Raw genomic sequence first — 27,420 nt, forward strand, 5'->3', positions numbered from 1 at the left:
GAGGTTACTTCCTACTCCTGCACCCTCCTTAAAACCCAGATTATATACAGAACATGGGAGAGGATGAAAAGACATAATGATTTAACAACAGCATAATTTCCCTTTACCTTCACATGGCAAACAATTAAGAAATATAATGAAATTATATTTAGAATGAAATTGTTGTTTTAATAGTCTTTTAAAGCGTTTTATTCCTTTTCGTTATAATACATTTTAACAAATTCTTCATTCTACAACACACCACTAGGTGGAACCATTGCCATGTTATAAAACCATTTTATGTAAACGCATCGGGATTAAAATAGTTCTTATTATGTGTTGAATCACGCATTATACGTCTAATACTTGTTAATCTGCAATGACTATATAACATGGATGTATAAACTCATTGTAGGCAAATGCAAAATGTTGCCATTCACAATGTAGAAAATACATCAGAGCAATTCCACTGTCAAGGGTTTCCTGTATGCATTGATCCAATCCTAAAAACAATTTCTGCCATCGGCCTAGAGTTACCGAGATTAAATCTGGAAATTCAGAGCATTATTAATGAATCCACTTGAAAGATTCAAAGTCAAATGAAGTACCTTTCAGGTTCATAACATGACTGATTGGACTGTGCACTGAACGCATGCAAATAAACCCTTTTTGTTGTGGTAAGGACCATATGTACCATAAACCAACATTGTAATGGTATAGACTAACTTTAGTAAACATAAAGAATAATGAAACAGTCACAGAATAAATTGTTCATGATTTGATTTTATTAATAAGAGTTTCATGGCCATGACCACTGCATCATTCCTCATCACTGAGATATGTTAGTGCTTATTGACACAGGAGCAATAATTTGATCGGTGGAAATCCTACAAACAACACAGGGATGCTCTTGATGTGTGCTTTGGATTTTACATTTACTTTTTTTTTAAATAACATCCTGTGAATGTGCAAAGCTGTTTTTACATTCGTTCCATCTGCCCATTAAAATTACAGTATTTTTCCCCATATAAGCCCCTGCATTGTTTGTAAAGTGGATGACACTTTGTGCTTGACTTACATTTGATTTATTTTACACATATCACAGATGTGACTACATGGGACGGTGAGTTGTTACACTAATCTAGTGTTGTTCATTTCTTCTATGAGTAATAATACTTGTATCAAAACGAAACGGGCCATATTTGAATGTTTCTAACAGTCTATAGGAGAAATGAATGAGAAGAATGTTCTTCTCTTAGGCATCAATCATTCTTTTGTTCTATGTGTTTAACTGGGTGTTGGGATATAAAAAGAAATACATTTAGCTGCTGCTGAACAGATCTACGCTCATTTGGCTGCAGTAGACATGAGGCTGACATTAGACACCTCTAAGGCAGACATGAGTGAAGTCATAAGCACCGTGCTTCTACCAGGCAATTAAAAAGATCAAGAGATTAAAAGAAGTCAATACCCAGGACAGTGGATTAAAGCACAGTGAAAAACAGTGAGGTATTACCATTCACCTACTACACTCACCTTCATCTTATTAGTTTTTACCATCCCACACGTATTGTTTTGTTTTACTATTTTTTACAAAATCAAATCAAATAAAACATACTTTCCCCCTGAGAACCGTTTGGTTTTGTTACTGTCCGTTCTGTCTTTTCTATAAATTAGTGATGTTTCCTTCCTCCGGATGTCTATTGAAATACAGTGTGCATTTAGTGCTATCACAGACCCTTCATCCAAACGCTACATTGCATGTTGTTCACTAACACATTTACAGAACTACACCAGCGTATGTCCCAAAATTCCCAGCCTTTAGTATGTTGCAGATGCCCTATTTTTCACATCAACTGCATTATATTCATGGTCAAAAAAAGGACACTGGACTTTTTTGTCTGTTATGGACATGATATGCCAGACATTTTAGGAATGGAAAATTCAGGACACTGATGTTCCATGCCTATTATATTTTTCTGCTAGGTATTTACTACAATATACGCATTTAAGGTCAGTCTGTATCAAGCCAGAGCTCTTGACATGAAAATGACGTGACCGATGTATATTATTTTCATTTCGATCCTCACAACATTCTACACTTGAACGAATTTATGTTCTGCAATGTCACACATTGACACAGATCAGTCTTTAAGGTTCACAACTTGAGCATTTTACCCTTTACATTTTAATCCCCCCCATAGCTACTGGTATGTTAATAATTCCCCTCTGCGTCTTCAATCTGTTTTGCAAACATTTCTTACATTCTTTTCTTTAAGTCATAGGCATTATTTTAACCCGTGTCAATGCCACGCCCCCCATGGCAGCTCTCCTCCCCGTGAATGATTAACACAGGAAAATGGAGAGCATCCTGGTAGGTGGGTGGTCTGTCTCCCTCATTCTCCCTGTGCTCTTCATTCTCTCTCTCTTCCACCTCGTCTTCCAGACCTTCGCTCTCTAATACGCCTCTCCTCTCCTCATCTGGCACTCTAAACCCAAGACCAAGAAAACCACCGCCTCCCTCTTCTACTCGTCCGCCCATCCCTCCTCCGAGGCTTCTTGAGTGAAACAGGCAGGGGTGGCGGCTTCTTGCGGTATGTAAACGCCCAAGAGAGAATCCGCTGCGACTGAGCGACAGCCTACCGCCAGGCCTGATGGGAAATGAGTTTGTCCCTGTGACCACATTCCCCCTAACCCAAGAAGGCAGGGAGGAGCTGCTCGTCGACCTCCGGCACCTGGGGCAGCTCTGAAGGAAGTAGCTAGAATTGCGTCGCATCTGTGCTGCCATAGCAACAGACAACGGCGTGTTTGTGTTCATATCCAAATCCATAAGCAAGGCCTCAGAGTAGCTCGGCACCATCTGCTGGTTACACCGAATGTGCCATTCCAGTTCTGTCATATCCACCGTGTTGACCCGTGATATGACACGCAGGGTGGGACCGCCAGTGCCATGTTCAAAACCTGTGCAATAGTTCCCTGTCTCTGTATTGTCATTATCATTGGCATCCTCATTTTCACCAAACAGTTTCTCAACGTGGTAGTGGACGTATGCCGTGCGGTACTCGGCAATTACACGAAGAGGCCACGACAGCAGAATAGCAGAAGCCAGCCAGTACACCCAGCGTCGAGTGTACCAAGGTGGCCGGGATGGGTTGGGGAAAGCCAACATGTGTTCCCGAAAGTCCACGTTTTTAAGATGCATGCCCTCCCGTGCTTCCATGTAGTCATCCAAACCCTCGTTGTCACCAAAGAAGCGTGCTCTCTGTGTGAGGTAGGCAGTCTCTGCACGGGCACTGGCAAAGCTGAAGCACTTGGTGAACCGTAAGCGTGTGACGGGATGCTCCAACAGGCCCTGAAGCTCCTTAGAAACGTCTTTGACTCCAAGGCGTGAGTAATCAAACTCGGAGCTCGACGCATGTGTGTTAACTCTTTCGTGGTACACCTGTGTGGTGGTGTAGGCGTCTCCGTTGCGGTAACGCGTCACCTGTCTAGTACGTCGTACGTAGTGGTAGCTGATGGCTTTCCACCAGATGCAGGGCGTGGCTTGCTGTAGCCGCTGTATCCTATCATACACTTCGCTGATTTCCACCTTGGCAAGGTTAGCTGTTTTAGAGTAACAGTGCCAGCACTCTACCAAGTAGACCACGTAGAGCATAGCCAAGAAGGACACAGGGATGTACACATAACCGTTAGAACACGGGCTTTCGTAGAGTGGGACTTGGTCTCCGTAGAAGCCGTGGACACTAGAACTCATAACGGTTATGCGGTACAGGGAACACCAGCCTAGCGTGCCGAAACAGCCATACATGAGCAAGGTGAGCAGCAGGCACTTCCAATGGGACTCTCGGCACAGCGAGCCGCTCAGGGACTGCTTGAGGGGACGCTGCTGTAAATGGGAAAGAGGGAGGGTGGGTATGGAGGTGATTTGGACGGGAAATCGAAAGAGCATGGGACAGAAGGTTGGAGAGGGCAGTATTGGTGTGCAGATGGATAGGAAATTGAATGGGGCAGGGTTCAGGAAAAAACAGAGATGAGTTGGAAGGTGTTGAACAGCAGGGGTTGGATGCACACAGGGTGCACCAGTGAATGAACGTTTGGGGGTGTGGTTGGGTGGGGAAGGAGGGAAAGAAAAACGAAAGAGAAAAATCAGTCATGATTACAATTTACATATTCAATGCATGATTCAGAAAAGTATATTTTACGTCTATTGTGTAGAATGTAGTGGAGAGCAGTTGGCTCAATTCACTGACATACAGCATAGAGAACTCAGTAATAGATCATTCTCCTGAGGGCTGAATACATTTCCTGGATGCTCGTAACCCAAACCATGTCTCCTTTTAAAATGCTCTGTATGAGTGAGGAGGGAAAGTCTAGAAGCTTTTAGACATCACTGAGTGCATCATCTGGAGTAAATGCGTATGGCTCTCTACTGCCTAGACTGACCCCAGGGGTGGCTTGAGGTATTGTCACCATATGGGCAAAAATAAACCGATTCCAAACTACAGTGGGAGGTGGAAAACAAGGGGTGAGGCATACAGACCCCCTAAAAATTAAAACACAAACAGGTAGTAGAAAAAATGTATCTTATACTGTACTAGTATATAGGCCTACACATAGTATACACGTCTTTAACTGTTCCCTCATCTCTAACACTCTCACTCTCTCTCACACACACACACACACACACACACACACACACACACACACACACACTTACACACATAAATCAACTAATAGCACAAGCAATGCCCTTGCTGTGAGAAACTGCAGCACTAAAATCAGGCTGCAGCCCAAGCGTTGCATGGAGGCTGTGCTCCTCTTGGCAGGAGTTTAATTGTGCCTTTTACAAGGACAAGAGACCAAACTGGGATGGGAGACACAGAATCCATTAGGACCTGCAGTGACCTTAAAGCCTCTATTATTATGTGTAATCTGTTGCAGTTACAATCTATCCCTGCTTTTACAGTGTTGTAAATTACAGAGTAACATTACTCTTCCAAATTATTGTAATCTATGAAACATTATAAATAAAGATACTGTAGAGATAAAAGATAAATGGGTAGTAGACAAATAAATCGTACCATGTGTCCTATGGTGTGACAGCAAAAAATTAGATATATATAATTAACATATAAATAATATAAAATAGCATAAGAGAGATATATCTTCATTGTTAATCTTTTCTCTAAATTTGTGCTATTTCACACCATTGGACACATGTGCGCTTTATGTCAACTACCCACATAAATTAAATATTTATTCAAAAGAAATATGAAGCAAAGGAAGGGAAGATAAGAGGTAAAAGAGATTAATCCTGGCGGTACATTATGACAATGTATCCTAAGAGACGTGATGATGTGAAAGTGTGATCGGTGTGAAAATATTTTGGAGCCTGTGATTGCGACTTCAGAAACACTTGCTAGAACAAAATGGCAGCTATGTATAAATAGTGGATAAAGTCAGCGTGCTATTTCAAAACCACTCTAATAGGTTAAATTATTTAGACACCCAAGAATGTCTGGAGTCATACTGTATGCATTTGAATGCATTTCACATTTGTGGAATCGCAGCGGCTGGCATAAACATTTTGAGGCTAATGGAGTGCTGTTTTTACTGTATGTGTGTTTCCCAGGGAGCAAATGTGAGCTAAAGCATTATTTGTCCTTTTGGGGCGGGAGATGAAAGTGACTGAATATGTTTGCCCTCTTCACTTGTTAGCTGTGGGTGTTCAGACTTTTATATCTTATTATGAGCGGAGCATTTTGAGATGAAGGACAACGGGATTAAAAAAATATTCAGTCTGAACAAATGATATTGAGAGATGCGTCAAGGGGAATACAGAACATACAAACCGGCGGATAGATAATATACGGGGGACTAGTTAAGTATGAATGTTAAAGAGTGGTGGAGAATGGGATGGCCATAAATTAAAACAGGATGATCTGAGTGCTCTCTTAAAGACTTGATTGCCCTGTCAGCATATTTATCCTATTCTATCTGACCGAGGGAGCACTCATGAAAGAGATGTGCTAGTCCGTCCACAAAGCAAAAAAAAGTAAAAAGAATACAGACTCACGTGCAAACATGTACTGTGCAAAATGGTTAGTTAAACTTGTCCCTACATAGAAATATCTCCTGTTCAACATATTTACAAGTCTGTAAGTGACAATGTGATACAAACACTATGAAAACTCAATGAGTTTTACAAAAATTCCCCACCCCCCACTCTGTCTCTAATTCTATCCATCGATCTGTAACATAATATGGGGGTAAACTCAGCAACTGAGGGTGAGCATGAGATAAAAGAGTGGAGACAATGCTTATATTTTTGATGAGGAATACTAAAAATCATGCTATGAAAACAATTGTTTTTACCTGAAGAGTATTTTAATGGATTTTCTGTAGACATTGCATTTAAGCCATGTGGGAAGGTCAAAATGAGAAACTAGAGAAAGCCAGACAAAAAGTCTCAAATGTGCAAATTTGGGAGCAGCAAAGCGTGCAAAAGGTCTAAATGTGCAATGCAAAACCAATGATTATATGTGATTCATAACATCATGATCTTTTTATTTTATTGTGCGAATCTTTAAAGAATCTTTCGAAGATTTACATTAAGGAGGTGTGTCCTCTTACATGATAAATGGGCTGTGGTTTTGTACACTTTTGTTGCAATTAGTGTTTGGTTTAATGTTCAAAGCAAGTCTCACAACTCAACTTCATTAGAAATGAAGACTGCTGTACACAATTTCCCCTATACGGAGCATCTTAACTGTTTAGGTGGGCAAGGTCAGATCAGGACCATTATTACAAAGAGAACAATAAATTAATAGCAAATCTACAGCCAGGCAGATTACAAGTCAAAGTGACCACATTTTCTTGACTCTTTTTCTGTTGGCCATTCCTATAAGAGATGCATGATTTCATTACTTTTGAGATTAGTGATAAGTATTCAGATGTGGACAATTAGAGGAAAAGACATAATGGGGGTGCATTCCTCCCATATAGCTCTCATTCGTGGTTCCTATGACGACACTGCCTAAGGGCAGGTTGCAGGGCCCCTCCTCTTTACAAACAGGCTTTTCCAATCCATACTAAACATTAACCTTTATGTCTAAAAGCAAAGGTGGTTACTAATGTATGAGTGCACGTTATATCAAACTTGAAGTAAAACAAGGTTTTGGGTCTAATCGCATTTGCTTGAAAAGAATCTAGATTCAAAATAAGGCAACAAACATAACACAAATTGCAAGCACTACTTATATATATATATATATAAAACATTTCCTCACAGAATAGTCAATCGTGTATTTATATGCATTACACAAAAAGAAAAACGACACAAAAAATCAACAACAACAACGTACAGTTTTCAGTCTACGGGATGCGCACTGCCTTCTAGACGTTAACAAGATATGTACGTAAACATGAAGTAATAAAAAAACTGGAAAATAAACCACAGACTTTATTTGGCAACATTTACACGCCTTACCTCCTCTCTTCCACCCCCATTCAGTGTGGGCGCTTCTCCCGTCACCGTCACCCCTTGCATCTTTTACTAACATGTATTATCACTTCACGTCAAGTCCAGGATGGAAAACAGCGCTGCGGTCCGCCGTTAGGACCTCTCCGTAACCTATTTCACCCCATCAACTGCGTGTACCACCGCGTTTCTACGGTGGCGACGGTCACGGCGAGCAAGCATCCCCCTAAGAAGGTGTCCGTTCCTTATAGCTTCTCACAAAGGTTATCACATCACATATTATCCAGACGGCTTTTGTGTTTCTTCTGGTCTCAGATCAAGAATAACTGGTAACTGTTGCGCTCGATTTCCTCTCAGCTCGTATAACAAAACCACAGCGAGCTCGAGACACAACGACGGTTGGATATGCGCGCGTGCATCATATTCGTGCGATCTCGATCGAATGTTGATGTCGTACTAATCTCCCGCGAGGTTAATCCCGTTTTACGAATATTTTCAACATTTCAGTTCAGACAGAGACATGGAAATAACAATATTCCGACTCTCCTTGCCGAGCATCTCGTGTTTTCCACCTCAACCTCTTTTCACCTGAACGTCTCCTTGTGGACCTCACACTGACGTCACCCTTAAACGCGCCTTCGAATTCTAATAATTGGACGATTCATACCGACCCACAGAGCGCGCGCTCGTGCAGAATGTTACGAGCACGTTGCAAAGTCAATACTCGTAGTTTTAAAAGATTCTGTTTTAAAAGGACAACCACAATTTATCGTCAGTGAGTCTACGAGTGCAAAAAGGGCACGTTTCATTAAACAGACATCACAAATGGTACTGAGGAGTGTAACAGTTTGTAAATTTATAAATATACAAAATACACACAATGCGCAGGGTATAGGAATGTAACATAATTGTTGTACATGTCAAGACATAAAAATACCATTATCCTTCAGTGTAGTCATAATTTAATGCATCAAAATCATATTTAATCTGATAGTTACTGTAAAGGTATTATTCTCAGAATTATGTATACAGAAGTGCAAAGGTTAAGTATAACAAAATGTGTCTTTATCAACCTAGTTTGTATAACCTCCCTATTTTTAGCTGTCATTGTCATTCATATTTTCAGCTAACTTCTTGCCTTCATTGCAGTTTATGGTATTGGCCACTATAAATCTGCTCTGTGGATGTTCGGCTTGAAGATGATTCCACAGGCTGTCCTGTGTCTGTGCAGTCAGGCCACACTCCTCACATACATACACTTTGTCCCTGCGCTCTTTGTAGGCATACTGTTGAGTAATGGCATGGATCTTCTTTTGGTGAGATTCTAAAGAGCAGCGCTGAGTGAAGGCCTTAGCACACAAAGTGCATTTATAGGGTCTCACGCCTGCATTAAAACAAAGAGAATAAAGATGAAAATATATGTACCCTTAATGTATAAACAAAATGTACTAAATAATGCTAATACTAAATACATTTGAACTTACCAGTATGTGTGCGGACGTGCCTCTTTAGGTCAAAAGTATCATTAAATCCTTTTCCACAATGCTCACATGAGTATCTCTTTGTTTCACTGTGACATTTTACATGTCGTTTCAGCATACGTGCTGTACTTAATGTCTTTTGGCATACTTGGCAGGTTAATACATATGCATCAGGTGGAGTATTTGCTAATTTGCTTGCATTTTCTGAGATGACTGGAGCAACCGAAGGTAAATTACCTGTAGTTATCTGAATGTGGAAAAACAATAAAGAGAGTGTTTTGGGTTAGTTATTAATTTATCCTTACAGATAACAGAATGTGCAGTTCCCTTCAAAAATGTCTAACAAAGATATATGTATAATAATTAAAAAACTAAAACGGTTAAACAACATTTAAAATAAAAAATATATATTTACCCTTATAATTTAAAACACCAAAGCAGCTTCTACCCACCATAAATAAAAGTAAAAATAATTGTGGGCTCACCTTTATCTTTGAACGAAAGTATGGCAATCTCCGAGTTCTCATGCGGCACTCTGGCCTTTGATCATGCTGACCCTGTGCAGTAGAGGATGGTAGCTGTGCAGACAGGACTTGTGTCGGAATCTGTAGAAATGTGTTGCTTTTTCGTGGAGTTGTGGAGTGCTCTGCAAGGCTACCTTCAGATACCTCATGTACATATGATGGAAAAAGAGACACTAAGGGAACACAAAGGAAAGATAATATAAAATGTCAATATCCATTCGTTCAGAAAAAAAAAGTTTAATTCTTACTTGTATTACCTTATCACGATCTTTTCATTCATAAAGCATTAAATGAATGTCCAATAACACATTAACATGAACGTGACACTCACATGGTATGTAAATGTCCCCACACACAGAATCCGGTAGCTGACTCCAGTTTTTCTTTCCATTTGTGATGTTCACCTTTTTGACCAGGAAGGCTCGAGGCATTTTCGAGAATATGATTTATCTCCGTTTTCCAATGGATGGTATTTACGTAGGTCCTTCCAACAACGGCCAAGTGTTGACTATTCACTCGTATCCATCATTTACGTTAATCGTCGCATTTCAAACTCCTGCTTACAATTGTCGACACCACCTTATAATACACTTCTTAAGTTGTGAAAAATCAACCACAGTCTGTAATGTAGCAGCGTTCAGACTACTTCTACTGCCAAGCAAAAGTTTCAACCCAAACGGATCAGGAACCACCAGGTGAGACCGCGCATGCGCATAAACATAACGGCGAGGCGCAGGTACAAGTAAAACCGGTTTTCTCTCTCTCTCTCTCTCTCTCTCTCTCTCTCAATTTTCAATTTCAAGGTACTTACAATATTGCCAAAGCATTGAACATAAGGGTGCTAAGGGATAGGCTACATATAGAATGAAATATAAAATAAAGTAAATGTAAGTAAACATTTGGCAGACGCTTTTATCCAAAGCGACTAACATTACATTGTAACATACATTTGTTTCTGACTATGTGCAATCCCCTGGGATCGAACACGTGACCTTGGCATTGCTAGTGCCATGCGCTTACCTGAGCCACAGGACAGCTATAAATATAAAATAAAAATATCTATATCAAATGAACATTGAGAATAGAATAAAAGTAAACAGTGTATATGTGCATTGATTGTAACAGATAAAGGCAGTTTGTTTCTGAGGGTGTGCAGCTGATAGATGAATCTCTCTCTCTCTCTCGCTCTCTCAAAACAGTACCATAATATAAGATAATAACGTAATGTAAAAAGATAAACATAAATAGTAATGTATAACTAAAATATATTTTTAAGCTTATCACATTATAATGACATTCTAACCGATTTGTCAACAAAGACACGACTCAAGGTTTTCTGTTGGGTGTGGGTGTTTTGCTTTGTGTATTAAGGTGTGTTAATGCTTGTTGTCTGTATGGAGATGAGTGTGTTTGTTAGTGGGCTCTGACGGTAGGCTATCAGCGGGGGTCAGGCGTGTCCCGTTGCATAAATTACTTCAGATTTACACAATTAGTCATTGGAAATTTAGGCTTACATTTTCACTTATAAAGATAATAAAGTTACAAACTGTACTTTGATTTCCTGAACTTTTTACAACACTGGATTTTAGACACTGCATGGTGAAAATTAAACCTTTGTTTGCAAATCTGGATCAGGTTATTGTCTCACACATCTGATAAGAGTAACACGCCCCCCACACGCAATAAACACAAACACCGTTATCTCCCTCATCTTACTCTCAAGTATCTTGAAAAAATGAATACAATGATCTTTGTTTTATGCCTCAAGCGTGTTTGTTAAATACAAATTAACCCTATGTACTGTGTGTGTTTTAACTCTAAAGAATGTAACTCAACATTTGGAAAAGTGGCTAGTTGTCACAACAATAATTTTAAAAATAGAGCAATTTTATTACCGGTGATTTTTATTTTTAAAATAAAAACATATATTCTTTCATACTAGCATACATAATTAAACTTAAATAATAAAGTAAGTAAATAAGAATTATAAACAATTACTACTTAAAAAACAGAAATAATGTTTCGTTTGTTTGTAGATATGCAGTCTATTCTGAACAAAAGTAAACCGCAAAAGTAACCTTTTTGGTCCAATGCTGCATCCGTAGCACGGAGAACCAATATGGCGACGTCCTTATGTTGCACTATTCTGTCAGCATGTTAGATGATATTTGAGTTATATACAAAATGTTTGATGTTTAAAGTTAATCGCAGCAAACTGGCTGATAACACCATAAGGTACTATTTTGAGAATAATTGCCAATTAAAGCATGGGTTCTCAGTGTTTGTTATTTGGTGCAAGGTCCTGTCGAACATTTATTTCAACGTATCGAATAACAGGTATTCAGTCTTCAAAAACGTTCGTATCCACATGGACACAGTTTGTTATCAATAGTGATATAGCACCTATCTTGAGGCCACTACGTTGCCATGTGCGCGTCAATCCCAAAAATTCCACTTCAGCCAGGAATGCATACACCTTCACCTCCACTGCTGTCGTAAAGGATGTGATCCTCTTCGAGCACGATCGGACCCGCTTTTTCAGACTTTTGGCCATATTCTGTGGAGGCCAGTTTCTGTTCTGGGCATATCTGGCCCATTTTGCTTTCACAGGTCTTCGAGACACGAGAAAAAACGGTGGTGAGCCTCCAAACGTCAGAACTGAGTTAGGAGGACTTTTCAGTTTTGACATGAACCTTGGATCAAACGCCTGGAGGTATGGGTTCACACTTGGATGCCTTTTTATTGGTAAGCCACAACACTATATGCTGACAGTAGTGCCATGTTTAATGTGTTTAGTTATCTCAAAACCTTATATGTTGTCGCAGGTGGAGGAATCCTGGGCGTGGCGACATTGTTTAGCCGTCGTTCTGTCAGTCGTGTAATTTTGCACAAGGGTGGTGGAAAGGTTACAGTGTCTACACAGTCACCTTTGGGACCTCTGAGAGCTCATCATTTAACTGTGCCTTTGAGTCAAGTGACATGTCATGCACATAGGCAGGAATCGCCTTCATTTATTCCTCTTAAAATAAAAGGCTACAAGTACTACTTTCTTTTGGACAAAGAAGGGACACTGAACAATCCTAAACTCTTTGACATTACTGTGGGCGCATACAGACCCTTGTGATAAGCTATCTGTGTGTATTCCGTCTGTTATCAACTGAACACGTGTGTAATCACTTCATATGTGCTGTCATTGAATAAAAAATAATTATTGTACAAGTATTGCCTATTTGTTTTGACCTGAATTGTGATACAAACCTAGTGAAATTCTTCCAGTAGTTTTTTTGAACGTGACTCGAGTTCATTTTTGGTTTGGGTAATTATAAGCCTGAAATATGTATACATGCTAGCTTTCATAATTTTATTATAATGTACATTCGCAGCCAGATCTTTGTCAAGTACTTATGAAAGTCATCTATCTGTTATTGGTCTTTTTTAATATGTAAATTCCACTTGGCGCTCACAGCTTCGTGATTCATGGATATCCGACCAGTTCGTTATTCATACATATCTAACCTCCACGTCACCTATCTGGCAAAATATGCCTATAATTCAATTTCAAGATGTTTAGGGTGTGAGTTCAGGAAGCCTCTGCAGCTCTTAAACCACTTATTTTGAACACGTTTCCGCGGATTTCTAGTGAATTTTTATGAATGAAATTACTGTTTTCGTGAGCAACGGTCATTAGTGTCTATAGCCTACAAGAGAAGAGGCGACATGTTCCCCTAAATGGGGAGGAGAGAGAGCGTGCGTGGGTGTGTGTGGGAGGTAAGGCGGTGAAACAATTTAAGAAAAGTTGTAGCACGTGTTTTTTAGTTTATTTTCCCATTCCCTCTGGTGGATTTTTATTTCGTAATTTCTCTTGCCATGCAAACCGCAATTGGGTTGTTTTTCAGTAGAGAGAAATGGATTTGATCTTCACGTTAGAAATATGAACTAATTGGATATCAGTCGATTTTATCATGGCGCTCTTAATGGAACTTTGGGAATGCAACATGGAAATGTCTCGTAATGAAGGTAGGGAAGAATCTTATCATGTGAGTGAATCCGACTTTACTCCAGCATGGATGGGACCGGATAACGCATTGGCTGTTCAAATACAGCAGGTGTGTAACTTTAAAAAAATGGTTAGTTTAATATTTTTAAAACAACTAAATCAAATAAAAGCATTGGGTTTTAATTAGTTGTTCAACTTTTATGGCATTTTAATATATTCCAAGTTTTAGTAATTTTCTTGTTAACAACTGAGTTCAGACAAATTGTGCAGCTATCCAAATCTATTTCCCATCTGCAGTTCTTACAGTTGTGTGTGTGTGTGTGTGTGTGTGTGTGTGTGTGTGTGTGTGTGTGTGTGGTGTCTGTGTGTGTGTGTGTGTGTGTGTGTTGTGTGTGTTGTGTGTGTGTTGTGTGTGTGTGTGTGTGTGTGTGTGTTGGTGGTGTTGTGTGTGTGTGTTGTGTGTTGTGGTGTGGTGGTGTGTGTGTGTGTGTGTAGTGTTGTGGTGTGTGTGTTGTGTGTGTTGTGTGTGTGTGGTGTGTGTTGTGTGTGTGTTGTGTGTGTGTGTTGTGTGTGTGGTGTGGTGTTAGGTGTGTGTGGTGTGTGTGTGTGTGTGTGTGTGTGTGTTGTGTGTGGTGTGTGTGTGTGTGTGTGTGTGTTGTGTGTGTGTGTTGTGTTGGGTGTGTGTGTTGTGTTGTGTGTGTGTGTGTGTGTGTGTGTGTTGTGTTGTTGTGTGTGTGTGTGTGTGTGTGTTGTGTGTGTTGTGTGTGTGTGTGTGGTGTGTGTGTTGTTGTGTGTGTGTGTGGTTTAGTGTGTTGTGTGAGTGTTGTTGTTGTGAATGTGTGTTGTGTCAATGTGTGTAGTTGTGGTGTGTGTGTGTGTGTGTGTGTGTGTGTGTGTGTGTGTGTGTGTGTGTGTGTGTGTGTGTGTGTGTGTGTGTGTGTGTGTTTTCCCCTAAAATCACAGAATGTTATTGAGGGGACAACATCCAGTCCAAATCTTGATGTAATTACATCCAATCCAGATCTTCAATGGTTTCTGCAGTCGTCTCTACTCTCCCAGTCAGAGACCACCTCATTTTCCTCATGCATGCCCAACTGCCCAACCTGTTTATCTCAGTGCTCCAGTCCTGACCAGTCTTGTTTAGGAGTAGCAGAGGACAGGACAGTAGGACACACCGATAAGCATGTAAGTTATTGATATTTTCAACGATTAGAATGCAGAATACAGTGAAAGTGGATTTAATGTGGTTCGTTGACTCACCCACTTATGGTAAAGAACAAAATGAGTCACACCTGAATCACAAAGGGGCATCTGCGATGAGTCATCGTTGCAGTATTTGAGCGGGAATCTTAAAGCGCAGACTCTGAAGACACACCACATTGTGAACAGTGCCAATGGATGAATAACAGGACAGGAACAGCATATTTGGAATAGGGTAGAATTGCTCTGTGGCTGTTTTCTTGTTATCAGCCATAAGATGGCAGCACCATCACCCATTTGACCTGAGCTTTGTTCTCACATCAAGTTATTCTGCTCCTTTCCCTTTGTAGATGTCCTCTGAAGAACTTAAAAGAATTAGCATCCGCAGGGAAAGAAACAGAGTAGCAGCTGCCAGATGCCGCGATCGTCGTCGTGTGCTCATAGATACCTTACAGACTGTGAGTTTGAATACACACAATTTTCACAACATGATTTAGGTTTACAGCATATTCTCGAGAGATCTAGGCAAATGTCCTGACCTATCGCTTTCTCTTTCAGGAGACAGATCATTTGGAACAAGTGAAGACAAAATTAGAGGAAGAGATTGCTGCACTTGAAAGGGAGAGAGAAAGGCTAGAGTTGGTATTTGAGGCACATATGCCCATCTGCAAGTTGAATGACCCAAACCCAGAATAAGCAATAATGCTAATGTTTGTTTACTGCTGTGTCTGCTGGTTCAGAGCAGCTCTGTATAATTTAACTAATAGTCCTATATATTCATTCAAGAAATGTTAAAGTACCTTGAGAATCATTATTATGCATGCACAATTAGTTTTACATGATTTAATTATAAACCACAGATTCAAATGATTTTTTTCAAATATATTTTTCCAGGGGTAACATGCAGGGCTGGAAATGACTGGGTGAACTAGTTGGGGACATTTTTTGTATTTTTAAACCATAGATGCCACTTTATGTATGTAATATGCATAGCGCTTGGATAAAAGAACCTCTACATTCTGAGGTGGAACTCCATCCCTCTTGAATTTAGTCCCTAGACTCTGTCCCCCCGCAACCCCCTCATTTCCAGCCCTGGTAACAAGTAAATCTATCTCATGCCTTTGTGCCCTTTCACTTTTATGAATGCCTTTTCATATAAATCTTGAATAGAAACTAAAACTTGCTCCTGCGATTGAAGTGCATTTTAAAAACGTTTGCATTCCGTTTTGGGAAACTGTTTTTCTGTAATGCAGAAATTGTAATGTTTGAAGAATTTTCTATTTTGCCCAAATAGTCAGCACATCGAGATTGAAATAAAACATTTGTTTTATTTACAAATAAAAGTTCTCAATATATTTGAAACATTGTTCATTTTGTTGTTGCAAATTTAGTTATTCATGTTAAACATAATACATTTTACCATCGAATGTCTTAATTATGTTATTTTGTTGTTGTGATATTACCCACATTGCTGAGTACTGAACCACAAGTCTGAAATTATAGAGTAAAATTCTACATGAAATAGTGCGATGAAAAGGCTTGAGTTGTTAAATGAATGTGTGAACGTACTATAAAAAACACATTAACTCAAGGGTTTTTTCAATAGTTTATTCCAACTCCAGATGGGATCTGTCAACAAAAAATCAAGTTATTCTCTAAATTTGCGCTGAGCTTTGTTTACTCCAAAGCAGCAGGTGGCAGTGACACATAATAAGACTAAAGAGTTGCGCATGAGCGGTGGATAGAGGGAAAGGTCTGTGGTGAATGTAGTTCATCCAGCCTGTCAAACTGGAAAGCATTAAACCGAACTCTATCAACACCAGTGCAAAGAGATTGTGAGCATTTCTGCCCTTTAAAATTTTCCACATAATCAATAAGAGTCCGTAAATAAAGAATGCGTTGTTTTTATTACTAGACCGTGTATTGCATAAAGAGTGCTTGGAATTTATAACTGCGCAATATTATCAGTTCGCAGATAAAGATCGATGTCAGAGACGGCACACCCTAACCCTAACCCTACTCTAACCATCTAAACTACCTATAATTGTTAAAATTGCCTAAAAACACGGTTGCGTGATGACGTCAGACTCGAAACACCAAGGATTTAGTGAGAGCCGTCAGAGACACCACTTTCAGTATTGTAGTATCTGCTAACAACCGTCTGCATTGACTGTCAGCTTCCAGTGGCCGTGCAATAAAAAACTGATACGGTAAGTTTTTAATTCGTCAGTCATATTTAACTCAGTAAACCTCTGAAGCAGACTACTTACTAAATCTCTGCAAAAGCTGGATGCTGTTTAGTAAATGCGTCATGTAGTAATACCCTCTTAATAATCCATTTAAAAAATATTTTTTATTCCATTTATTAATGTTATTTTATTTTAAAGAGAATGTCTATGGAATTAGATGTGTGTGTGGGCAATAATAAGACGTTTTCCAGCTGTGGTTAGATGGATACACAGGTTATTATTTCTCGTAATACAATTTGCTATATTATGTTTATATTACGTTTCAACGAGTGCAATACTATGCTTATATTGTGGTGAAGTACTTTTATAGTCACAGATGCAATGAGAATGTGGATGGAAGCAGGAGCATTGCTGGAGTTTCACGAGTTCGCATATGCAGATAATAATTATAATGCAGGCAGGGTATGAAGCCGATGCAGATGTTCTGCACAGTGACACTAGTATGGACCATTTCAGAACTTTCCAGATGTGTGAGCGTCTCCTGCAGTCCCCTTCAAAGTGGCCAATCTCAGCTCCTGTTTCAGTTCCCTCCTCACCATCAAGCCATGCTTATTGAGAGGTCAGTGCTAGTATTTTGAACCAGGTTAAGTATGTAATGTGTATTGTCAATGGATGACAGGACAGGAGTATCGTTTAGGAAATCTGTTTATAAAAAGCGAGTGATGCTGAAATTACACTTGTTATCAGTGTGTTTAGGCAGCTTTCATATGTTGCCACATTTTTCCTGCAGGTAGGCTATTATGGGGTTGACAGTGTGTTTGCCAGAGAGGTGCTGGGAAAGAAACTCTCCAAAGGGACAAAAAAGACTTGGATGACATCAGTTCAAAGAGGATTGCTCTCAAGAGCTGTCATCGACAGGTGGTGCAGACACTGGCCACTTGTATGCTGCATACACTTGCAATATTTGTGTATTTCATATTTTATGCTTGTTATTTTAACAAATCATAGGTTAAATATTGCATGATTAGCAACATATTTAAATGAAATGTGATTTACAGTATTTGTTTTACATTAAGAATTGAAATATATTGATCTAATCATTATTGAGCTGAAAGGCCCTCTGGTGGAGAACATACAACGTCACTTTCTCCTGTCTGATACTCTGGCAAGGTGGGAGTCTTATTTGGAATCAAGTGAAGCATGTCATTCCTTTACCAATGTTACAGAGTAGTATGAGTGGTTCTATTGGATATGTACATATGTTTATTTTAAAAGACACTTTACCTAAAGATATAAATTCCATCATAATTTCATCCTGATGACATTCCAACCCAGTAAGATATTATTGTCATCACAACAATTTTTTTTCCAGTGTCTTATGATTAGGGAAATGTTTGGCTCGTGTATAACAAAAGAGTAATAGGACTTGACAAAACAAATTTTGAAAAGTGAAGTGCAGGTATATAGGTTCTCATTGCTGTTTCTTTTTTATACATGTTCTTTCAGACAACATAATGGAAGACATGGATGTTGATCTAGAAAAAGAGTTTCTGCATGACTTGAAAGACTTTGTTTTGGTTTGGTTAATGATAAGGACATGCTGGATCAACACAAAAGGCATGCAAGTTAATGCAAGTTACAGATGATCACGTGTAAAGCTTACAGCAAACGTGCCATCTGTGATGTTCCTCCCTTTTTTTCACATTGTAGTTTGGTGTGTGCACAACTTCAAGGGAGAATTCAAGCCTTCAATGAGATGGAGGCCAATTTAAAGAACAGATATGTATAGGAGTGGCTATAGATGATATCAGGAAGGCATTTTGTATATTTGCTTGTTATGCCCCCTCAGGTTAGACTGAACCATCAAAATGTATTAAGAAATGTACAAACTGGAGAAAACTACTTGATTAAGTTATTTATTTAGTAAAATTATTTGGCAGGTTTTGCACATGCGCTGTGTGTCATTTTTGGCTCCTTAATGGAACAGTTCACCCATAAATTAAAGTTCTGTCATGATTTACTCACCCTCAAGGTGTTCCATACTTGTATAAGTTTGTTGTCCTGCTGAACACAAAGAAAGATATTTGGAAGAATGTTTGTAATCATACAGTTCTGGGGCACTATTGACTATAATAGTAATAACTACTACTATCTTCTTTTGTGTTCAACAGAATGAAATTAATACAGGTTTGGACCAACTTGAGGGTGAGTAAATCATGACAGAATTTTTCATTCTAAAAATTTCCTAAATCTGAGCTTCAGTTTACACTCCAAGCACAACTACACAGCATTCATACAAAATTGTTACCATACATTTTATTAATATATTTGAATAAATGGGTGATGTCAATTTTCCAAAGTTGGACATCCCTTTTGGCCGCGGCTGTGTATATTAATATATATTTCATAGACTTAAATGCTATTGGATTATTGGATTGAAAATTAATTGGGCAAACTTTCACAGAATTTGTCACAAGCTCTAGATAACATCGCCTCAAAACTCACACGCACCAAATACGTCCGAGATCTGTTCATCGACCTTGTGGAGAGGGTAAAATACTGACACAATAGATCAAACACACACAGCATGTGGTAAAATGAAACATTTGCTATTAAATAATATTCCCAGGTTGAATGTGACAGAATGATGTTGGTTCTCCTCTCAGTTCATTGAACCGTGCCGGTCAGATAAGTGGACAATTGGAGACCTCAGACATTTCCTCAACCACTACAGCAGCGGGGCTTAAAGTTTTCCGGCACCGTGCCGGATTTCCGGCTCTGGAAAAAAGATTTACTTATTTGTTTTCTTTTGATAAGTAGGATTTTTATTATGATGAATTCGGTTGAATTTGGTATGTTAAGCTATTTTTTTATGTACCATAATTGCATAAAACTGGTTTTGTGCGTTATAATTATGCCCATTCTTTCGAGTCATTCTGTGATCCATACACACACGTTTAAGAAACGCCTGTCTGAGAAGCTCAAAAACGGCATGTTACTAGTTAGTTTCAAGGGAAATAATGTTCTATTTTGTTTGACAAATAACCCTGCGTATGTGGCTACTCTCGCAACCCCGCATAAAAGGCTCAGGCTCAGGATTTTTTTTGCTTTAACCCCTGAGCTCTGCGCACACCCTTGAAACTTTCAGGTTAATAGAAATGCATTTGTGTTTGTGATTCAGAAAATCTTTTTTGTAGGCATCAAGCAGTTTGGGACAGATACATGGAAGTCATCAAAAGCCGCATCCTGAAAATGTACCATGATTAGAACATGACTTTCATTTTAGCCAGACCAAATTTCTCTTAATTGTTTAAAGCCGGTCACTTCTGTGTCTTTTATTTCTTAATGTATTACTACCTCTGCTCTGTTTATATATTTTCTGCTTTCTTTTTACTTGAACATATAGGGGTATGCTTGTACAGTAGATTATGATTTATCTTAAGTAAAAAAAAACTTCCAACATCTGTTTTATTTGCAATGTTTTATAGGCCTTGTTAGTAAGCGGTCTGTTATCCCCTCTTACAGTAAACAAGTGATCAGTGTTTTCCCACACTGAAACTGCTACCTGACTGTGTGTCTGTGCAGTATGTGAGTGAATGTGTGTCCTGGGGGGTGGGTCAGCAGCAGGGGGCTACAGTTGGCTCTGGAGTTGGATTGATGGGGAGACACTTTTACTACCTTATAAAATTCCAGAACTGTGACAGATGTCACCCCCACGGCCCCTACAAATGGTCCTGGAAAGTGCCTGTAAATTTCTGCAAGAAACGTCCACCTCTAGTACCCCTGCTGTTTCTAAAAGCTGTGGTTTCCATCAAAGCCATTGTCTTAATGGTGCCCAAACCTTTGTGTAATGAAGACACATGACATTCCTGGCACCGAGTGGAGTGTTACTGTAGAATCAAGGCATTTGGCTCCTTTTTAACCCCGTTATTTGTGTCTGCATTCTTTCGCTCCACAAGGAGATCTAAAGAGGCAAAGCAAATTAAAATGGGAAGTAATTACAGCAACGCCAAAAAAAACACGACCAACAAGGCCCAGTGCCCAAAAATGGAAATGCCCAGGGCTGTGCGACAGGGTTTGGCATATAAACCCCAGGTGTGTTGTGTTGCCAGTGGACGCAGAGAGCTTGTGCTGCTTTTGTTTTGTTTCGCTTGAGTGATGAATTTTTTATTTGGCCTGGAAGCTAGGAATTTGAATCCTCGGGGACTAAAGGAAAACAAGCGGGAGGCTGAAGGGTGCAAGAGATACAGGAGCTGTAAGTGGGTGGAGGGGAAGAAGTGGGCCGTCCTAAGATCCTTTCTATAGCTTGCACACCAGCATTGCCCCCTTACTCGCATCGATAATATACTTTACATTGGTACAACAGCTCCCACGGCTCTGAAACAATCTGCAAATCTGAAGAAAAAAGCAACGAAAGAGGAAAAGTTTTATCGTCCTGTTCAACTGGACGTTAGAAAGTGGATCAAGTGAAGTGAGTTCAAAACCATGATTGCCATCTGTTTTTTAGTGTTTTGAATACAGAGTGAAAAATGTTTGTAAAGTTATTCTGGTTTAATCTGAATAATCTTATTTGGGTATTTGGAGGAAAAAATATTATTCCACCTTGTTGTTGCCTTTTGACTTCTATGATGGGATGCTTCATACAAAACGAGGAGTTACTATGGAATTTGTCAATGGAAAGCAAGGGTGACACTGGTTTAAAATGCTATCAGGTATTTTAGTCAGTCCACACAAAATCATGCGTAATGTGACAGCAACCTTTAGTTTCCCAAGCAGTTAATTCTTAGGGTGTTTCTAGAAAGCTCACAATACAGTTCATGTAGTCATATATCCTGCAGAGCAAGGACAGCAGACATGTTTCATTAACAGCAGAGCAATGCTACAAATCAATGGAAATGCTGTCATTGATTTTCTCTCATGCGGTATCTGATTATATGCACCAACTTGTTGTTTCTGTTCCTTTTCCAAGCTCTGACTTGTTGCTTTGATACATCAATATCACTTTTTGTACAGTATTATAGAGCAGTGTTCAGAATTTCATCTATATTGAGGTAAACATCATGTTTCCATCTTGTTAAAAAAGACCACCTTAAATAAACCACATCAAGTCTGGTTTATGATGGTTTAGTGCTTTTCTCGTTGTTTGCCTAGTAAAACAAATGTGCGAGTGCTGTTCTTGGTAACTGTTTATCTGCAATTAGCTTTATTGTTGTTGTTTTACAAGGCCTCACCCACCTGACTGTCTGTCTGTCTACCACCTGCATGTGTTTCCAGAGCAGAGAGGAAGTAAACCCCCTTGACCTCTTCGCACGTCTCCCCGCTCTCCGTTCGGCTGCCTACTGAGTGACTCGAGATTGTATAGTTTAACGACATCTGCACATTTGTTCATCTGTCCAGCTGCGTGTGTGTGCATCTCTGTTAGTCTTCTGAACCCTGTCACTATGAAGGCCACATATGTGCTGCTTTGCGTGGGTCTGGCCGTTCTTCCAGCTACAATCTGTCAATCCCCGGCTGAACGAGACACAGTAAGTAATTGTGACAATTTGTCTGTGTTCTTGATCTGTCCCTCGCCCGCCCTCCCTCTTTCTATATATTGTACACAACTTAACTCCCAGATTGTGTGGTATTGAATGCTGTCAGACGTCGTTTTGCATTAGATGGTGTTCCTGCAAATCAAAGTCGGTGTGACTTCTCGGTGTGTGCTAATGATTAAAGATGACACCCGCATAGTAAACTGTTTTCTCTGCCAGGATTGTACAGATGGCTACGAGTGGGATGCGCAAACTCAACTCTGTCGAGGTGGGTGGAAGGTCATGTGCCAAAGATGATGAGAAAGTGATGCATTTGTCCCCTGATTATCTTGTGATGATTAATTGTCACATACACAATTTCTCTGTCCTGGTTCTACGTCTTGCTTTTCTTGTCTCTTCTTAATGCGCTACCCAATGAAAACCCCAAATCCCCCTTTTTTCTCATAGATATAAACGAGTGTGAGACCATACAGGGAGCATGTCAGGGAGAAATGAAATGCTTCAATCACTACGGTGGTTACCTGTGCCTTCCTCGCTCTGCCTCCATTATCACCGCCCCCGAGCCCTCCAGCCATTCAGAGACCAGTCTGACTGTGGAAATTAATGAGGCCTTTAACCCCTGCCCTGTTGGCTACACTGCCCAAGGGGACTCTTGTGTTGGTGAGTTTTTTAGAGATTTTAAAGATGCACATGCAAAGGGTTATATACGATATAGATATGCATTGGTGTAAGAGAATCTGGATCATTTACATTTATGCATTCAAGCTTTGCATTTATCAGTATGTGCATTCCATGGAAATCAAACCCATAATCCTGCATGGCTGATATATGTTGCGTTTAATGGATTTTATGTGTGTATGTGTCAAATAGACATCAATGAGTGTGAGTTAAACCTGCACGACTGCCAGCCCAGTCAACAGTGTATCAACACAGTGGGCACCTACACCTGTCAGTGTCCTGATGGCTACAACAAGATTGGCATAGAGTGTGTGGGTGAGTGCTCTATCTTAAATGTGTTTAAATGAAAAGCTTTATCTTTAAACAATCTTTAATAAGTCAACTTTGTCATCTGTTAGATATTGATGAGTGCAGGTACAGGTATTGCCAGCATCGCTGTGTAAATGTGCCTGGATCTTTCTCATGTGAGTGTGAACCTGGGTTCCAGCTGGCAGGAAATAACCGATCCTGTATTGGTGAGTCCTTAAATCGGCTATATTTGCCAAGATCTGTTTACACATCACCAGTGTAACAGTTTTAAAATACCCTTTTTAAGGAATTGCACATTCAAAAATGTCTAACATCTCTGTTGTATTTTAGATGTAAATGAGTGTGAGATGGGGGCACCTTGTCAGCAAAGATGTTACAACACCTATGGTACATTCCTGTGTCGCTGTGAACAGGGCTATGACTTGGGATCAGATGGATTTTCATGCAATGGTTAGTGTTTAGTGACATTCACCTAATACCTTTGGACCGATCGTAGATGGACTGAGTTTCTTTCTTTCCAGATAATGACGAGTGCAGTTATTCCAGTTTCCTTTGCCAGTTTCAGTGTGTGAATGAGCCCGGAACATTCTCCTGTGTTTGTCCAAATGGCTATGATCTACTTGGAACACGACTCTGCCAAGGTCAAAGTCTCACATACTGAAAAATAATCCTTATTATTTGCCTAACTTCTTTTTGACTCTTAAGAGCAATGGTTCTGCTGGTTTTGGTTTTGCTTTCACATTAGGTTGTAACCTGTACCAAAGCTATATATTGCCAAAAGAAATTAACAAATAAACGGCAAACATTGCCATTTGTATGAATAATATTAAAATATATTGATAATTATAACCTAAAAAAAGCCTTTATTGTTAACAACAGAAAATGTGGGTAAAATCTTACCCTATTTAAAAAGATAATACAAATAGACTTCCCCAGAAAAGAGCTGTGACCTCATGAAACTCGTCATTGACCAAAAAAAGTAAAACAAAAACCTATTTGTTCTGAATTAGCTTGACTTGTGAAAGGAATGTTTAATAAAAATAGCAACAAATCTGCTACAAACAAAGCATTGAGCATTAATAGCCTTAACATCACATATGACTCACATTCACTCACACACAGTTTCTTCAGTTTCTGTTACTCGTAATAATTGTGTGTGTAGATGTGAACGAGTGTGAAGCAGGCACTCATCAGTGTGGGGAGGGACAGATCTGTGTGAACATTCATGGTGGGCATCAGTGTGTGGACTCCAACCGCTGCCAGGACCCCTACATTCAGGTGTCAGAAAAGTGAGCGATGTGGATTTGTTTAAACACACACAAACACTATAGAAATAGTAAGAAAATTTCTCTGTAATGTGGCATTAAACATTATATAGATAGGGTACATTAAGCTACATTAAAAATGTATGAAAATTACAATTGATAGCTAAATGTTAAGCCATGTGGTATGTATTTTAAAGTTAGCACAAGCACCATTTTCATGCAAAATAGTTTTAAAGTATAAAGCAAATATTATTCAAATATAGGACAACATTTGGTCACTTTCTTTTTCTCAGAATTATCTGAGAAGTCTTACATACTATAAGTGTTAAAAAGAGTCCTAATACTTTTTGATCCATTGTATATCACTTTCTTATGTAATCTAAATTAAATCAGAGCACTTCATAATATTGAACACCCTTTTCCATTCATGTACTGTATTTTCTCTCTTTCCGACTAGTCGCTGTGTGTGTCCTGTGGTAAAGCCAGAGTGCCACGATCAACCCTTCTCAATCGTGTATCGGTACATGAGCATCACCTCTGAACGTTCAGTTCCCTCAGACATCTTCCAGATCCAGGCCACCAGTGTCCACCCTGGAGCTTACAACACTTTCCGCATCCGCTCAGGGGATGACAATGGAGAATTCTACATACGGGTCAGTCAGAAACTTTATAGAGACTTTACAGAGTTAATAACTGATTATAGTCAGTTTAATAACATATTCACTAAATGCAAATAATCTCTTGTTTCTAGCAAATCAACAACATCAGTGCCATGTTGGTTCTGGCCCGAGCAGTGACTGGACCCAAGGAGTACGTCCTTGATCTGGAGATGGTGTCCGTCAATCCTGTCATGAACTACCAGACCAGCTCTGTTCTCCGTCTTTCTGTTTATGTTGGGGCATATGCTTTCTGAAGAGAGAGAGATAATGTAGAAAAACACTGAAGGACAGGAGATATTTTTGTTCTCTTCCATATTTTATTTTTATTTTGTCTGATTCTGCTTTAGCTGTAGCTGCTTTTTAATAGATTGAAAATTGGCAACACGTTTCCAAGAATTCACGGGTGAAATCATCTTGTTTTGTGGCTGTCTTTGGCATGGAAATGTGGGTCTATTCTTGGAAGTGCCGAAGCTGAACGTGCTGAACATTTCTTCTTCTTGCTTGGTCACCGTAGACTCATTATCACACATACTTTCAGCATACACACACGCACATGCAAACAGTGATACTGATCTAATGTTTTGTCACTAGAAGGTCCGGAAAGAGCCTTACATTGTTACATAAGTATTCACTAAGAATAAATTGATTATCATCATAAAACATGATTATCAAGCCTACATGCAATGAACATTCCAAAGAATTTTTGTATTTACTTTTGTAACACTATAATCTTGTAAAAACACTAACAGATCACTTTGACACCTCAAGGCCACGGAAATTGTTTGAAAATAGATTTTTATAATCATTGAAAATGCTTTTGTCTTTACATAATTACAAAATAAAATTGAATTGAATCAAATAAGTTAATATTCATTTTAAAACCTTCCTTCTTATCTTCCTTCGTTATCCTTTGATCTTTTCTGGTCCAGATGAATAAGAGTTATTGTTGTCTCTTGAATGTTTTTTTTCCGCATTTTTCTCAGGCACTCTCCTCAGTACTGATGTGCTGAACTGTAAGCTGGAACCTTGAAAATGTTTTCTGGACTGATGTTTGTGTTATGGTGTGTTAGTCAATGACGTCCTCCTGACTGTGAGTAAATAAAATGTATTTCTCAGGTGTCTCCACATGGTGACAGTGTAACACTGATACACACTGTGAAATTTATATATACTGTATAGATTTTAAAAGATAGCCATTAACAAGGTTTCATTACTGTAGTCAAATTACACAAACAGTAATTCAATATGTTTAGATGTGATTTTTAGAATAACTGTTGGCTACTTTGGAACAACTGTCTTTCCTCTTGATCATTTTTTTACTTTTAAAATCATTTTCATTACACATGAGCCTAAATACATAATAACTGAAATAGTTAACAGATAAAAACTACAAAAGGACTACAAATAAAGACCTACATCTTTAACAAACATCTTTAAAAGTACTAAGTGTTTGTGTTATTTGTTGGCCAGTTAATTAACATAAATTCACCAATGGACTGGTCATCTCACACTTGAGTAGGAAGTTCAAGTTGACTCACTGTCTGATTTGTTGCCGCTATGGGTCTGTGAAATTATTTGTGTTTATAATTGTGTGTAGTTTTTATTGTAAAATGCTACGTGTGAAGTCAGTGCCGTACAGATACAGCAGGGAAGTGATGAGCTCATTGATGGTCAGTGTTGGCACAGAGGGCTTGTGGGTAGGACAGCAGATGGATGTAGGTGTGATATGGTGTAACTTTAAGACTGAGGTGTTCACAGCACAATGACAAATATTAGTGTATATGATAAAATAATGAATGCTTTAACATATTTATATACTCCAGTCTTTTGTTTCCTTTGAAGTTAGCACAAGGCCTTCATTGTTGATAGGAGTGTCACAAGATACTAGTATTAACAATAATACCTTGATATTAAAAACCATGATTTTCGTTATCATTTAAATTCTACACATATGGTATGGTTATATCATTAATAATTCAGCATAAATTTGCCTTAAGAGTAACATTGGTTACAATTTCTACACTAGTAATTTAAGTGTGATTCTTTGGCCAAAAAGAGAGAAAACACAAGATAAACAAAATTAAAGATACATTTGACTAATAGTATTATTTATTTATTACAGTAGACA

At 39.0% G+C, this 27,420-nt stretch overlaps 5 protein-coding genes and 1 pseudogene across 5 annotated transcripts; 4 read left to right on the forward strand and 2 right to left on the reverse strand.

The window, feature by feature from the left end:
* Positions 1-744: 744 nt before the first annotated feature.
* Positions 745-8,088, reverse strand: LOC130569817 (transmembrane protein 151B). The gene is made up of 2 exons (XM_057359716.1): positions 7,469-8,088; positions 745-3,865 (listed from the first exon to the last, which is right to left on the reverse strand). The coding sequence occupies exons 1-2, from the start codon at positions 7,526-7,528 to the stop codon at positions 2,273-2,275; spliced, it is 1,653 nt and encodes a 550-aa protein (XP_057215699.1). The 5' UTR covers positions 7,529-8,088; the 3' UTR covers positions 745-2,272.
* A 212-nt stretch (positions 8,089-8,300) lies between these two features.
* On the reverse strand, positions 8,301-10,179 carry ovol1b (ovo-like zinc finger 1b). The gene is made up of 4 exons (XM_057359729.1): positions 9,796-10,179; positions 9,426-9,637; positions 8,944-9,187; positions 8,301-8,843 (listed from the first exon to the last, which is right to left on the reverse strand). Exons 1-4 carry the CDS (start codon positions 9,893-9,895, stop codon positions 8,557-8,559), a joined length of 843 nt encoding a protein of 280 aa, XP_057215712.1. The 5' UTR covers positions 9,896-10,179; the 3' UTR covers positions 8,301-8,556.
* Positions 10,180-11,576: 1,397 nt separating this feature from the next.
* Positions 11,577-12,677, forward strand: tmem223 (transmembrane protein 223). The gene is made up of 2 exons (XM_057359730.1): positions 11,577-12,209; positions 12,290-12,677. The coding sequence occupies exons 1-2, from the start codon at positions 11,732-11,734 to the stop codon at positions 12,586-12,588; spliced, it is 777 nt and encodes a 258-aa protein (XP_057215713.1). The 5' UTR covers positions 11,577-11,731; the 3' UTR covers positions 12,589-12,677.
* Positions 12,678-13,223: 546 nt separating this feature from the next.
* On the forward strand, positions 13,224-15,956 carry fosl1b (FOS like 1, AP-1 transcription factor subunit b). The gene is made up of 4 exons (XM_057359733.1): positions 13,224-13,570; positions 14,425-14,646; positions 15,012-15,119; positions 15,220-15,956. Exons 1-4 carry the CDS (start codon positions 13,427-13,429, stop codon positions 15,355-15,357), a joined length of 612 nt encoding a protein of 203 aa, XP_057215716.1. The 5' UTR covers positions 13,224-13,426; the 3' UTR covers positions 15,358-15,956.
* Positions 15,957-17,057: 1,101 nt separating this feature from the next.
* On the forward strand, positions 17,058-22,334 carry LOC130569834 (acidic fibroblast growth factor intracellular-binding protein B-like; annotated as a pseudogene).
* LOC130569827 (EGF-containing fibulin-like extracellular matrix protein 2) lies at positions 22,248-27,164 on the forward strand. Its single transcript, XM_057359727.1, has 10 exons — positions 22,248-22,375; positions 22,601-22,649; positions 22,829-23,041; positions 23,252-23,374; positions 23,458-23,574; positions 23,699-23,818; positions 23,890-24,009; positions 24,531-24,657; positions 25,091-25,286; positions 25,385-27,164. Exons 1-10 carry the CDS (start codon positions 22,292-22,294, stop codon positions 25,544-25,546), a joined length of 1,311 nt encoding a protein of 436 aa, XP_057215710.1. The 5' UTR covers positions 22,248-22,291; the 3' UTR covers positions 25,547-27,164.
* The last annotated feature ends 256 nt before the right edge of the window (positions 27,165-27,420 follow it).

This window comes from Triplophysa rosa, linkage group LG19, assembly GCF_024868665.1.
Source record: "Triplophysa rosa linkage group LG19, Trosa_1v2, whole genome shotgun sequence".
Lineage (NCBI taxonomy): Eukaryota > Metazoa > Chordata > Actinopteri > Cypriniformes > Nemacheilidae > Triplophysa > Triplophysa rosa.

Bases quoted from the DNA above. Each gene is read 5' to 3' on its own strand.
- fosl1b (XM_057359733.1), top strand. From the start codon at position 13,427: ATGGCGCTCTTAATGGAACTTTGGGAATGCAACATGGAAATGTCTCGT. The intron at 14,647-15,011 runs GTAAGTTATTGA...TTCCCTTTGTAG, and splicing joins TAGGACACACCGATAAGCAT to ATGTCCTCTGAAGAACTTAA. The intron at 15,120-15,219 runs GTGAGTTTGAAT...TTTCTCTTTCAG, and splicing joins TCATAGATACCTTACAGACT to GAGACAGATCATTTGGAACA.
- LOC130569817 (XM_057359716.1), bottom strand. From the start codon at position 7,528: ATGCAAGGGGTGACGGTGACGGGAGAAGCGCCCACACTGAATGGGGGT. The intron at 3,866-7,468 runs GTAAGGCGTGTA...TCCCATTTACAG, and splicing joins ATGGGGGTGGAAGAGAGGAG to CAGCGTCCCCTCAAGCAGTC.
- LOC130569827 (XM_057359727.1), top strand. From the start codon at position 22,292: ATGAAGGCCACATATGTGCTGCTTTGCGTGGGTCTGGCCGTTCTTCCA. The intron at 23,375-23,457 runs GTGAGTGCTCTA...GTCATCTGTTAG, and splicing joins GATTGGCATAGAGTGTGTGG to ATATTGATGAGTGCAGGTAC. The intron at 24,658-25,090 runs GTGAGCGATGTG...CTTTCCGACTAG, and splicing joins TACATTCAGGTGTCAGAAAA to TCGCTGTGTGTGTCCTGTGG.
- ovol1b (XM_057359729.1), bottom strand. From the start codon at position 9,895: ATGCCTCGAGCCTTCCTGGTCAAAAAGGTGAACATCACAAATGGAAAG. The intron at 9,188-9,425 runs GTGAGCCCACAA...TTCCACATTCAG, and splicing joins ACTTTCGTTCAAAGATAAAG to ATAACTACAGGTAATTTACC. The intron at 8,844-8,943 runs GTAAGTTCAAAT...GTTTTAATGCAG, and splicing joins GCACGTCCGCACACATACTG to GCGTGAGACCCTATAAATGC.
- tmem223 (XM_057359730.1), top strand. From the start codon at position 11,732: ATGGGTTCTCAGTGTTTGTTATTTGGTGCAAGGTCCTGTCGAACATTT. The intron at 12,210-12,289 runs GTAAGCCACAAC...ATGTTGTCGCAG, and splicing joins ACTTGGATGCCTTTTTATTG to GTGGAGGAATCCTGGGCGTG.